This window comes from Phallusia mammillata, chromosome 3 (assembly GCF_965637545.1).
Source record: "Phallusia mammillata chromosome 3, kaPhaMamm4.hap1.1, whole genome shotgun sequence".
NCBI classification, from domain to species: domain Eukaryota; kingdom Metazoa; phylum Chordata; class Ascidiacea; order Phlebobranchia; family Ascidiidae; genus Phallusia; species Phallusia mammillata.
In genome coordinates, this window is record NC_137254.1 from 26055285 (window position 1) to 26069463 (window position 14179).

General features: G+C 38.0%; 1 protein-coding gene across 2 annotated transcripts in view; it reads right to left on the minus strand.

Annotated features, from left to right (window-relative positions):
• Nucleotides 1–636: 636 nt before the first annotated feature.
• LOC145218932 (bromodomain adjacent to zinc finger domain protein 2A-like) overlaps nucleotides 637–14179 on the minus strand; it is a 31197-nt gene continuing 17654 nt past the window's right edge. For both annotated transcript variants that reach the window (XM_080086342.1, XM_080086343.1), the window contains exons 25-42: nucleotides 13690–13834; nucleotides 13227–13301; nucleotides 13039–13152; nucleotides 11799–12483; nucleotides 11345–11524; nucleotides 10859–10977; nucleotides 8569–8691; nucleotides 7825–8143; nucleotides 7048–7206; nucleotides 6332–6448; nucleotides 6006–6136; nucleotides 5427–5683; nucleotides 4829–4955; nucleotides 4207–4433; nucleotides 3501–3720; nucleotides 3032–3078; nucleotides 2444–2587; nucleotides 637–2121 (exon numbers count right to left, since the gene is read on the minus strand). In XM_080086342.1, coding sequence (XP_079942468.1) covers nucleotides 1914–2121; nucleotides 2444–2587; nucleotides 3032–3078; nucleotides 3501–3720; nucleotides 4207–4433; nucleotides 4829–4955; nucleotides 5427–5683; nucleotides 6006–6136; nucleotides 6332–6448; nucleotides 7048–7206; nucleotides 7825–8143; nucleotides 8569–8691; nucleotides 10859–10977; nucleotides 11345–11524; nucleotides 11799–12483; nucleotides 13039–13152; nucleotides 13227–13301; nucleotides 13690–13834 — 3397 coding nt within the window. In that variant the 3' untranslated portion in view covers nucleotides 637–1913. The remainder of the gene's footprint in view (nucleotides 2122–2443; nucleotides 2588–3031; nucleotides 3079–3500; nucleotides 3721–4206; nucleotides 4434–4828; nucleotides 4956–5426; nucleotides 5684–6005; nucleotides 6137–6331; nucleotides 6449–7047; nucleotides 7207–7824; nucleotides 8144–8568; nucleotides 8692–10858; nucleotides 10978–11344; nucleotides 11525–11798; nucleotides 12484–13038; nucleotides 13153–13226; nucleotides 13302–13689; nucleotides 13835–14179) is intronic.

Sequence of the window (14179 nt, forward strand, 5' to 3'; positions counted from 1 at the left end):
CCGAATTCGTTTAATCCAGATCTTCGCATAAATCGGACAAAACTCCAGATAGGCCTACAAATAATTTGTTATGTGGTAAGGCTTGATCGACATTGGTTTATCCAGATCTTTGCCTAATCGGGACAAACTTTTTGGTCCAAACGGGTCCAGACTAACCGAGGTTTACTACGTGGTATAAAATAATTGACATCAACTTATTTTAGGCATAAGGCGTTGCTTTCAGTTCGATGAATAAGACTAACGTATACATTTGTGTATGGGTCAAATCAGGATAGTACTAAACAAAATTGTGCTAATCACACAAATGTGTTTGCCAAAACATATTTGGTGAGTACTTTGACCCTATGCCTGAGGCAATTGACCATTATGATAAGATCTAAATGTGATCAGGGTTCGTATTACAAAGGGCCATTGGTTCGAAACCAGATCAAAAAAATTAACATTGGTTTAAGAAGCTTCGACAAAACTGAAAAAGGAACCTGTTTTGAACGTAAATAATCCAGATGACTTAAGAATACGAACTCAAAAATAAAAGGCATATTTAAAAGGTCTGTAACGAATGTGTTTGTTAAACACAACTCCTATCGCAGTATGGTGTTTGGCCAAATAACTTAACACTTGCAAAAAAGAACCACATTTAAACGTTCTTGGTTCAGTGTTGTAAAAACCAACGCGCCAATACTCAATGACGACATTTTCGATTGCGCGAAAATTTCCTACACCAAAACTTGAATGGCATCACTTCTACTGCAAATGCTGTCGGAGAGCCTTATATGGAAGGGGCTAAATTGGGCGTAATTTCGCAACTGTCATGCACATATTATTACGGGAAAAAGAAACAACATATTGCATAAGCGAAGTATGTGAGCATGGTCCATTCATAACAGTTAAAGTTCAATTATGAAAAGTCGCTTTGAAACGGTGGGATTCCGCATCTAACAGCGAATTGACGCCAAAATTAGGAAACAATGCAACAAAGGCGAAACTCAACAATAAAGAAGGTACAATGTGACAATATGGTAAGTTGTAACAGCTGGATTAAACCTTTTCGCTGTTATTGGCGGTAGATTGTTTACGGTTTACATTTCATTTGTTTGTGTGAGGTAACATTTCAGATCGCTTCTCATAGTCAAATAGTTCAAAAGCGCATCAAGTCAAATTGTTGTTGGAAACACGTTATGGCTGGAAGTACGGGCTTTGTGACTTTACCACTGTCAATCTAAAATTGAGAAGTAACATTCAGTCACACATATCTGATCCACAAAACGATCGTACTGTACACAATATAGATCAGACAAAACCAATTTGGCTTGCTTTGCTCACTTAAATTTTGTTTCACCGGTCGGGAGTCGCCTGCTTTAAAAAAAGGTCATTTCAAAGTGTACTAGATCATAAAGAAAGTTTCGGCCGCGGTAATGATTGGCCTAAAATTTTCGTCACTGCATTTTACGCAAAAACATGATTGCTACGCTTTTCACAATAGCACTATACGAGAAAATACAGTCGACAAAAAATACAGAACAAAACGCTTGATGACATTTTGGATGTTGCGCCATGTGTGAAAACTAGTTTAGCTACGAATGAAGAGAACCAACGAGCGTAGTGGCAGAGATACGGGAAGAACTCACATAATAAAGACTGCTACACAGTGCAGATATAATCAACTGTTTATCAAGATTAGCCAATCTTTTATCAATAGTTGGCTTTCGAGTAACCTTCATCAATGATCTATAGTGATGTTTTAAATTTAAAGACAATTTCATCAAGAACAACAAATTCATGATAGAAAAGCTCCTGTGTGCTTGTTTGGCCCCACAAGCCTTTAAAATAGTCATCCAATCCAATTTCGCCACGTGGCGTTCAGACATGACTTCTGAAAATCTCCGCCCTAAAACGCTTATAATCTGAATATTTTATTGTACTAATTCTCCATCTTCAAAGTCCATCGACGAAGCCTCGATTAGGTCCCGGTTGGCATCAAGAACTTCCCCCCAGCGACGCTCGAAGAATTCCCGCAGATCGTGCCCAGCTCTCCCGATCGCTGATTCATCCTCGTTGTATGTTCGACAGTTGTCAAAAACGGTGCGCACCTCGGCCGAAAACATCTCATGGTTTTTGTACCTTTTACATATAATCGATATTTAAGTTTGCATGAAAATGGCCTTAGTCGGGTTTCGATATAAACCATACAGTACATCGAAGGTTCAACATAAGTGATAAAAAGGTGTTGGGCTGCACAGTCTTAGCACGACCGATAACTACCACTTACGATGCTGGTTGAGATTTTTTTTGCCACACGTTTTTGTAACTAATCAAAGGCTATACTATTTGGGTTTCAGTTCATTTCTTGATCCGTACAATTTAGCGTTGGTGTAACATTGTTTAGTTGTTATATACGATAACAATTTTCAAAACTTGTAGTATATTGGTTTTGGTTTCTTACCTTCCCTTTTTTAGGCGATTTCCTATAGTGCTGAAGTCAATTGGCTTCTTAATTATTTTCTTGTAGTCAGGAACCTCGTTTAAATCAACAGGATAAAGAAACCAGTTGGCGGAGTCGTGCGACTGAAGTTCCCGCAACATTTCGCTACAATCGTCAATGTGTGTTATCCATAAGCAGAATGGTCATTTTTTACACAATAGCAAGCAAATCAAAAATGCAGCTGTAATTTGGACTTTACGAAAGTAACAAAGTCTTAGATAAAGAAAATGACATTTGTTACCTGAAAACCAGGACAAAAATCAGACTTTTTATATTACGTACAGGTAGGTGTACTCTTTTTCAGATTTAACAATGTTGATATTGGAGGTATTATTTGTTTTAGCACTTCAAACGATCTAAATGTGATTAAGGCGTTAAAATCAGACGTTCGATGTCGAATTTGTAAAAAAAATCTTAAAATTTATAGGGTTTTTTTTAACATTACTTTATTGCAAGATTTTGGTAAATTGCATTTATTATAATAATCATCTATTTTAAGTTATATTATTTACTGCACGCGTAATCATTTAGTGGCACTTAGGAGCTTACCGACAGAAAGTAGTGTGAGACTTCTTCCGTTTTGCGGCCTTGTCACCCTAAAAACATAAATTCAATGTTTAAACAGTAAATTGATCTCTTTTCTGAGTATCCATTGTTTCTGATGTTTTACAGCTCTTTATTATATTTATTTTTCAAATTGTGTTTTCAGATACTGATGCCTGTTACTTAGGTCAGTGGTCGGCAACCGCCGGTCCGCGAGGAGTTCGTTACCGGGCCGTATCATTTTCAGGGTAAATGCTTCATTTTCCTCGTGCATCCCGGGGATGATAAACTGATTTAGGCTTTTTTTGCTAAATATTTGCTGTTTATTGAAGGCCGGTGTGTGATAAAATTTCATTTTTAGAAACGGTGCACAGTGAAAAAAAGTTTACCGACCCCTGACTTAGGTAATATATACATATATATCTTCAAAAAACGGTGAATGACTTCAGACTTAAAGTTTCCAGCATGTTTCTACCTTATCTTTCTCCTTGTCTTTGTCCTTCTTTTTCTTGCTCTTCTTTTTCTTCTTCTTGGTCTCGACCCCTGCGTCACGTGACCCGTGTCCGCTGACGTCACTCGTGCGACTCGTTTCGTCAGCGTAGACTTCGCTGCCGAACGGCAACGTCGATCCTACGTCATCGTGGTCGTCATCAGATCGCGTGACGTCATTGAGAGTCGACGAGTCGCATTCATCCCTAGAAAAGTGTTTGTTGGTTGTTATTTAAATTTTTAATTCAAATTTACAAAGCTCTTTTTTTATGGCCTGAAACTACAGTATGACAAAAAATCTTCGAAAAAAAGATAGTGTGTGCGTGAATTGAAAGTTATGAGGAGTATAGAACCACACTTGATAATCATACTACTTTGTAACTCACATTTAAATGCAAATGAAAGGTTATTTATATAAAAACTTTGGGGTAAAGAAGCAATACTTAGGTACACAAGACACTAAAGGAAATTGCCAGCGATGTAGATTAAAACGTACAAATAAACGTAGATTTTATTGAACAAACATTTCGACAAAAACAATTGCCGCCATCATCAGTGAAAAATGAATAATGCACAAGCGGAAATCTTCGTTTTATTCCACATTGCTGGCAATTTTGTTTTTAGTAAAGGAAGCAATACGCCGTTACACATACCAGTTTTGGCCAATGAAGTTGTTATGTAGCACACTCTACCTTAATTTGTCGCCAGGCTTAAATATATCGGCAGTGTCAATTGGCATTCGTGCACTCATATGGGAACTCTCGTCTATGTAAAGTGGATCAGGCGTAGGTGAGTCCACTATTTTGGATGAGGACTTCTTCTTTTTCGGCAAACTGGCTCCACTTGACGAAGTGGTCGTGGATTTAGAAGCCGGGCGGCGCTTCTTGGTTCGCGGACTGGCATCGGAACGGGTGGATGACTGCAATGTTATATTCACGACGCAATATTATTTTGTGTTTTTTGTGACATTGTATTAGAAGTGTTAAAACGATTTTTGTTTTTTTCGCACTTACAAGTAAACTAAAGACGCCGGAAAAATATACTTCGTAACTGTTTAACCAGTGCCGTTTTTATTATCCCTGCAAAAACCTGTGTTTACAAACTGTGAACTCTTAGGCTCAATTTTATTAAGTTACTTTCCAAAAAAAGTCTACCAGTCAAATATTTATATCATTGGTGTTTTAACTGCATAAGTGCTTTCTCCAATATTGCGTCTAATTCTAGCTAAAAGAACTAATAACTTAAATACCTACTAGAGACATAAGGACCTAGAGAGTGTTTTGTAATCAAACTTTTGTATTTACAGTAACTTACCATCGGTGTTTTTTCCCATGCAATACATGATTCGAGCATGGTAACACACATGGATAGTTGGGCAGCACTTGTGGCAGCTGATACAGCGTTTCTCCAAGTTCTTAAACCTGCCGCAACGTCGTTGACCCTGTTACAAGTTTTTGTAGTTAGAGAAGGAAAGATTTATTCAGTAACAATAATTTGTGTTTTCATATGGTATAGGAAACGCTTTGCAGAAAACGAATTGTTTACCACAGTGTGCATTCTCTTTAATGTATGACATTTCAATCATATCATACTAAACTTACACACCAAACCTCCACTATTTTTTCCAAGTCTTACTGCTTTTACATTAGGTATTTTTACACACTTTAGGCCCGGTAGACACATTCTATCGAAACAAAGGCCATCTTGAAAAAACTGGCCAAAAACGGTTGAACCTGCATGACAGAAATCCAACCAAGAGAGCGCTTTTCTAACTGGGATATAAGGCTTTGGTGATATACATAGCCGAAAGCTGAATGCAAAACAACAACTTATACAAGTACTACCGAGCCGACTCGACACCCACATGCTCAAATGCTTGAGTAACCACTTCACACTTCCAAAGCCAACCTACCCGGATTCTGAAAGGGACGGCAAATTGCTGAACTCTGTAGCGCCACCTTTCCGTATCAATGGTGGCTTCAAGTACAACCTTGAAAGTGCTAACTCAAGTTTTCGCACAAGTTCCACCGCTGCATGCATCACTGATCGTGGGTCATGATTGACCGGGTTTGAGCAGTCATGCTTGACGTTCGGATCGTCATCGTGGCTGAATGGAATATGCGCAAGATCCATTCGATTCGTGCTGGCCTTTGGGGTCGTGCTCCAAGCCTTTAAGATAATTAAACATGATAAATTTAAACAAACTAACTTAGACATAAGTGATCGATGTTTGATTTTGCCTTTAGACTTGGTCGTTAAAAACTAACAAAAGTAAACGTTAGGAACAGTTTCAGAATGGGGTCTGGCCTATCTATTTCAAACTAAATCAACTGTGGTTATCATCAATGCAAAAGGTATTGGCGAAATCATAAACAGGGCGGGCATTTTTACCAACTGATAGATCTTTTTGAAAACAAAATGCGACCAAAGATATGCTTAACCCCAGTGCGACACGATTATACACAATGTAGTCATATTGAACGTTAGCGACCTTGTTCAAAATTCCAACAGCAACACATCTGTCAGAAAGCTCCTCGACTTGCTTTAGTGTTTCCATCTCAATTTGAAACGCGGTTTCCTCGGGAACTTCAAGAACGTCTTCCGGTTCCATGGCTATTTCGCCTAAAAGGAACACAAATTGATAAATTATATTCATCTAATCAAGTGTGTGCTAATACTTGGTTAACGCATATGGAACGCACTTAGGAATTTTGGTCCCAAGGAAAGAAAGGCAGCAATAAGGTTTGATTCAGAAACTCAAACCTTTCCATGCTACGAAATTACTAAAAGGAGAGGCCCGTTGAAGTAAATACTGACCTTTTTTGTTAACCGACTTAGGTTGGTCAGTTTCCATGGCTGTTTCCTTTTCCTCGCCCGAGCCAATCTCATCTTTTACTGGAGGTTCAGGTTCAGGCCCATTGGCGAATTGGTATTCTATAGAATAAAGAGCAATTATTGAAACGTGTTCACTACGATGTACTCTATATAGATTTCTGTCTTTGATTAAACTACTTTTTAAGTCCGTTTACAGTGTTCCAAAAAGCAATGTACGTTTGCGAAAGGAAAACAATTTTACATTACATAGGGAAAGGCAGAAGGATTTTACAACAAAAAACAAGTTTAAGATGGCACGGTTAACAAATCATTGTCCTCTCCAGTGTTGTAAAAACTATTGGGACTTTTTTCACGAATTTGGACTCTACCAAACAAAAAATCCCGATCATTTTTTTTAATATAGAGGTTAATCATTTTAAATCATACGTTTACGTTTTTTGATTTACAACAACTTTGTAGAGCTTTTCTGACAATTATATTTTTGTACCAACGTTTCGACGTCCGATACATTTCGCCCTAATCAGGGTCCGATACATTTCGCCCTAATAACATCAAATGCGAATAGTACAGTGTACGATAAACAAAGGGGAAAAAACCTCGCTGCCGAAAAGTTGCAGTACCCACCGGCTGCTCATCAAATGCTCTATTTGGATGTGAAAAAAAGTTTAAGAAAAAGTTTAACAGACAGAAAAAATTACCGGGTCTTTTAGCCACCAACATTGCATCAGTACAAAAACTACGGTGTTTTGCGATGGAACGGCTCAAATGTTTTTCACGTATTCCTCGCGAGTGCAAATTCTCTGTTAAATTGTCGAGAAGTTTTTCGTCTCGTATCTTCCACCACCCGTACTTTGTTTCTGAAAGATTGAAAAGCTGTTTTAGTGATTTAAAACCCTATTAAGACTAAAGCAGTGGTTCTTAACTTGTGAGCAATTACCTTCAACGGAGTAATATGACATTTTTTAAATGAATTTTTTTAATCTCGTGACATCATTATTTTGTAACGTCATTGCTGATAATTCACTAACTGATTCTGTTACTTTGAAAATATTTTCCATTTTCAGTTATTTATTTTCATAAACAGTGATCGTCAATGACCATTTTTGGGAGGGATTGGCCGAGTCGAGTCAGAATCCGAGTACTCGGTATCGAGCATTAAGGTGAGATTAAGGTGAACAGAAAGTATGCAGTTTTGGCCCATCCCTATTGACCATGCTCTATGTTGGAGGATCTGATACTGTACACTGTACAGTATAATCACTCTCAGTGCTGATTATTATAGTTTTTTTAAGGGTAATGTATATCTGGTTGCTTTCATGGAAAAACAATATTAAAAAGGTAAAGAACACGTCTTCATTAAACAATCTATTGTATAATAATTTATAAAAGGAAAAATGTGTGGAAACGCCTATGTGGGGCTTTAACCATTCCAATATATTTTCCTAAACAAGGTCACGATCAAAGTCGCCACAAACCTCTTGGAATAGGCTTGGCAACGTCGTATTGATCCTCTGTCTTCCACCTAAGTCCCATCTCAAAGTTTTCCTCGCTTCCAAACTCTTGCTTTACAGCCGCCATTAGTTCTGAGTTAGCGACATCGCCCTTGTAAATCATAAAGTTGTCAAAAACACCGGGCGGTAAACCCCCAAAAGCGAGAGCGGCTTGCGCAGGGTGAATGGAACTGATGTGGCCACTGGTTACAGACGCCGGTGAAGCTGTTTCGGACCGTTGAGGAGCTGAGGGCCGGGAAAGGTCAATTGGGGCGTTTTGAAGGTTTTCGTCGATGTTTTCCGTCTGGGACAAATAAAGGTAGAAATTTGTTAGTAGAATTTTAAATTTGCACATCAGGGGCCTTTGCTGATGGATTAAAAAGTAAATTGTGACAAAACGTTGTCGATTACAACTTCTAGTGCGAAAAAAATGGTGACAAACCACAAAAGAATTGAGACAACTTTTCACCCATGCATGCAAGGTTGATACCAAACAGATACTATCCCATATTAATTATCAACAATAGTTTCAAATTGATCTAAATAAAACTGCCAGAATGCTTGTGAACAGTGAACACATTTTATCGCAGATGTAAGCAGAGTTTTGATGAGAACCACAGTGGTTGTTGAAAAGTCTACAATAAAAACCCATCAACTATACCCAAAATAGTTTTCCCTCATATCAACTAACATATAGAACTCGAAACTTCAGGATGTTACAATACTTACAGTTGTTTTTTCGGTGCGATCGGCGTTTAGCAGTTGAGGCGAGTCCACTGCGTTGGGCCTGGTGAAGTTAAATACAGCATCAAGCTGACCGTCGGCGTTTGGGGCAGAAATGCGAGTCAAAGCCTAGAAAAAACACAATATATGGTTGTCGGACTTGTGACATAGCGCGTTGCTCTTCAACCTAAATAAACAGTGAACCCAAGGGCACACCAAAACAGTCAGAATTCATAAGATCGCAGCATCAGTTATACATGACAGATGAGAGAAAGAATGGTTATAGCGTGGGTCATTTCTGATAATCATTTGTTTAGCCTAGCATTACTTTTATTGTGTTATTGTGTAGATAGTGGACGGTGCTAATCATGATGTAACACATACGTGATGTAACAAAATTAATCTTTGTATAACTAGAAGAGTGGCTTTCTGATATACTTCCATTTTATATATTCTATACGATATTTACCAATTTACTATACACATCATTTGATCTACACATATGATTGTTTTTGTAAACAAAAACTAATGGGTCCCCACACGCATGTTTGTGCGGATTTACGGTAAACAAATGTTGCGGTGATTTTTACATTCTTAAGGACAAATTTTTAGAAAGCATTAACCCAACAATAAAAAAAATTGTTCGTATTCTTTTTGCACTATTCATGTAATTACAAAAACATTAAAAAAACGTAACAAAGACTTAAATCTAATCTCTTGCTTTAACCCAGATATAGTCCTCCAAGGTCGGGCAATTTTTTTTAGAAAGCTGTAACAGTTGTGTTACAGACACTTTAAATTAAAAAGCGATTTGCTACAAGTGTATACATAACAAATTGTTTTTCATTTAACTTTGTTTCGCAAAATGAGTACCATTGACCTGTAGTAACCTCTCAGGGTGCACACGCCAAACGACTGTTTGACCTTTTGACACCGTTTTCAATAGCACGCCGTCATTCGTGTGCAACAATACTGTTAAGCCTAATTTATACATGCCTTGAGTATTGACTCCTAAATTGATTGTTAAAAAAACGCTACGTTATGAAGAAAGTTCTGAGCTGTGTTTGTAATACCGACTAGTTGACCTTAAGTAACCCGTGATCATGCGGCGGCCAACCTGACAGCGAGCATTTAAAAAAACATTTATTTGGCAAAAAAGTCAAGTTAATTTTTTCATCTTAACTTTTATTAACAAAGTTTTTCTTGACATATACAAAACCGAAGCACGGTTATTAGGCTTAAATCACGTCATAGGTGTAAAACCTTCGCCAAAACTAAAAATGTGAGTGATAACTTAATAAAACGACATAGCATTGCTGTGCAAAACAGCTGATTTCTAATCACTGAAACGATGTCTCGTAAAACGTCTGTCCGACGTCAAGCTGAGCCCTCCCGCTATCGTAAACCAGTGAGTTACTCTCTTGGTACTTCTGCCTACAGTGTCTTTCTTGACCAAACGAGCGTTAGACACATTTACGTTTCGGGGGCCTGCGGGTGAATCTCTGGGTCATACGGGGTCAAAATTCACATGGACCATCTTTAGACCAATATCTGTAATGTGTATAAAATTGAAAAAGTTTGAACCATTCTTTCTTGACCAAAACGTGGGAACAATAGCCGTGCTAAAAATTTCACGTTTTGGGGTGCTGTGGGTGAACCGAGGGATCAAACGGGGTCAAAATTCACATGGACCATCTTTAGACCAATACCTATTATGTGTGTCAATTTGAAAAAGTTTGAACCATTCTTTCTTGACCAAAACGTGGGAACAAATCCGCGCTAAATATTTCACGTTTTGGGGGGCTGTGGGTGAACCGAGGGTTCAAACGGGGTCAAAATTCACATGGACCATCTTTAGACCAATATCTGTAATATGTGTAAATTTGAAAAAGTTTGAACCATTCTTTCTTGACCAAAACGTGGGAACAAATCTGCGTTAGAAAGAAAAAAAGAAAAAAGAAAAAAGAAAAAAAGAAAAAAGAAAAAAAAATATAGACAAAAACAATATGTGTCCCCTTCAGGGAAGGGGACCCATAATTAACATAGTACGTTCAAAATTTGGTCTTTGAAACCGGTATGTGTATATGACAGAATTTAAAGCTAAATGCATGATTTTGTTTTTTGTTGTAACGTTTCTTTTCTAATCCTTTGTTCAGCTGAATTTGGAGAAGAAGCACCAGTCTTCATTTTTTAAGCGCGATTTCACAGTAAGACTCTACAATTTTGATCATTGGTGCTAAAAGCCTGATATAACTTAGCCCCACAATAAACTGTGACTCGTCAATTTTTACCGTACCTCGATCTGTGCATGACTCAGCTTGGACGGATCAACACCAATACTTTGTAAAGTGAGAGCAGTCAGTTTGCCAAGTTCTGTCTTATTGTCAATCTCTTTAGCCAAAGATTCAGCCACATCTAAAGAACATAAGGTTTTAATATGTGTAGGAACTAGGTAATTACTTGGTAGGCCTGTTTAACTGCACTGGCAGAGCTTGTATTTATCAATGCAAGTTTAGTTATATTAAGGCAAATAAAATTTGTTCTGTATCCATACATTGCGGACAATAAACATAGACGAGAAAATAGGGTACAGACTACAAAAATTGGTTACCTATGTGCACAGCAAGTTCTGCATGTGTTTTAGGAAACTTAATTAAAAAATCCAGAATGTACGAAGTGTGGCTAATAGTACGTCCTACAACCAAAAATTAAACACATTGTAATGTCCAGCTCCTACACCCAGCGGGGAGACGGGAAAATTCTTAACGAATCATTACGTTACCTGTGCCTTCGGTGGATGAGGTGTGTTCACGTTGCACTTGTTTGGATGAGACGAGAGACAAAGGTCCGGGCGAGGGTAGATGGGATTTCACAGGATTTTGGTCTTGATTGACAGTTTGATTTTGGTCTTGATTGACAGTCTGACGAAGATCAGGCGAATGCACGATGGTCTTGTTTTGATCTTTAAAAAGTGAATTAGAAATCATATCATAACATTTTACCAAGATGTTTTTTCGGTTTGAAGACATGATAGTCACTGATTAGTTGCAGAGCTAAACCCAAAATGCTCTTCAGTCCAAAATATATACCATTCAATTTTTTTCAAAACAGCGCCAGTGAGCAAAAAAGAACTGTAATCTAATTGTATTACAGATAATACCCTACAGTAGTACACTAAACATATTACAATATACACACCGAGATTGTTAGGAACAGTTTCTGTAACTCAAACCTACTTGGATACAAAATATGCGATGACGAAGCCACAGCTTTGGCCGCAATCGCCTTTGCCGCTGCGACCACACTATCTTCTTCCTCATACCGTCGACCGATGACGTCATGTGACGCACGTGAAAGGTCATTTCCGTTGGAGGGCGCTATACCGTTTACGTCAACAAGAGGTGACGTCGTGGCCCGAAAATTTTCGCTTAAATCTTGAACTGTTTTTGTGTCCTTGTCTTCGGGCACGGAGCAGTCCATTGATAAATTCTGTACGCTAGGGGATTCCCCGTCCGGTGCGGCACCTTCTGTTATTTTTACGGGGCCGTTGGCAAGCGCGTGTTGCTCGTTTGTGGGCGGAGCAGCGTCGTTTGCAGGTTGAACGGCATCAGGCAATGGAAGAGAAGGTTCAGTGTTTTCTTCAGCGGGAGAAACATTATCTGAAACATTGGCTTTGTCTTCAGTATTTGGGGTTTCATTTTCCACTTGGGCAAGGTCCTCAGTGGGTGTGAGAATTCGGTCCGTGGTTTCAACTTTCATTTTCTCTACCGGAGCTTGGTCAGGTTCAGGTTTTTCTACTTCTTGTTCGATTTCAGTTTTTACTTCACTTTTGACGTCTGTAGGTTTTTCTTCAGGTTCTTCATCGCTCATTTCTCCCTCGTCATCAATCCATCCTCCACTTTCGAGCCCTTCAACGTAAACCTGCAGAATAGAAACATTTTTTGTAAAATCTCAAATAAAAATACATACTGATTTGTTTATTAGATGTTGGCCCGAAGTTTCAGCAGACATCCTTATTTTGTTTCACATAATTATTACCATTGTGGCCAATCAAGTATGTATTTCATACTGAAAAATACGCGAACTATTTCCGAGCAGGAAAAGGTATTTTATGAAAAGAACAAGTATTTTAATTCTCTTCAACGTTTTACTGTACTTGGTACCATCGTTTTACTCTCCGCCATTTATTGAAAATTCACAAACACTTAAAACCTCAACTTTAATTTAAAATAATACAAATTAAATACTACAGATTTGTCTGGGACGACAACTTTCACGCAAACTCTTGAAGAACTAAAGCCGAAAACACCTAAAAGCGAAAGTTTAAGGTAAAGAGTGGGTGCATCGGAATAAGTATTACAAATCTCACTAACGTTTTGCTTTATTAAGCTCAAAAATTCGCAATGTTAAAAAGCACAAGCGCTTTAACCACCTAATATTGGAATGGACACGAAAATAAAAGTATATTGGTCTTACCCCACCGACGTTAGAAAGTACCCAATATCTTCGCTTATATCGGTCCTGGCCAAGGTCTAAAGCTCTCAGTGGCTTGGAACTTACAAACATCTTCTCATTAAAGGCTTGATGCTCCTACAATACAATAAGAAGTCGGATATAAGAAAGAAGCACTGAGGTGAATAGGAAACAACCGTGCAGTTCCAAACCTTAGTGAGTTTTTTCATTTTTTTCTCCATCGGTGTTTCGGTTTTAATGCATTTGCTTTCGGATGAACTTTGGTTCTGTTTACAAACACAAGAATTGTTTTTAAAGCTGTATTAATTTTAAAAAAACATTGGCGGATGTTTGCAAGTTTTGGAAATTTTTGGTCGGGCCAAGCGTCACTGGTCACATAAGGATTGTATAAATTGAAAAATACTATAGGCTGGTACTAAATACGTAAAATACTAAATAACCATGTGCTGGTAGACTTTAATGTTCTTTTTAATATCTTAGAATTTTCAGGACTGATGATGCCATGTTGTTTATGGCAAAATCGATATCAACTAATTGTTTAGTTATAGGATAGTTACAGACTGATTAAGTTTCCGCTGTGATGGGGGGAATACAAATGTTTTGAGTTGTCAAAGGAGGAATTCATGGAAAAAACGGGTAAAAAAGATTGCTTACAGAATCGTCGTCGGTGGCCTTGGCCGAATCCTTTTCGTCTCTGTCTTCTGTCTCGCCGCTGATTGGCTGACGTAGCTTGACACGTGACTTAAGCGGCGAATTAGAAGACGCATCGCTTCCGTCGTTGGCATGTTCCACCCGGGCTCTGTAGCAACGAGATTAGAATCGATTGTGATGATTATTCAACAGTCTCATTTAGCTAATGACACAGGAAGGTCGTACGTGTCATCAGTTGCATATTTTATTGCCTAATTACATTGAAGTGAAATTTACGTAACGTATTCCAAATATCAACGGGTATTTTTGTAAGGCAAGTCCAAGAGCATTTCTCAAAAATAAAGGGCAAATATTAAAATATATGTTTGTCTTTTATAAGAAAGCTAACAAATTTTAACCTGGAATTAAACGTTTCCAAACTTGTGGTAATTGTATAATATGACAGTTGGATATCGTTACAGCAAAATGATTGAAAACTAGAATGGTGGCTTTC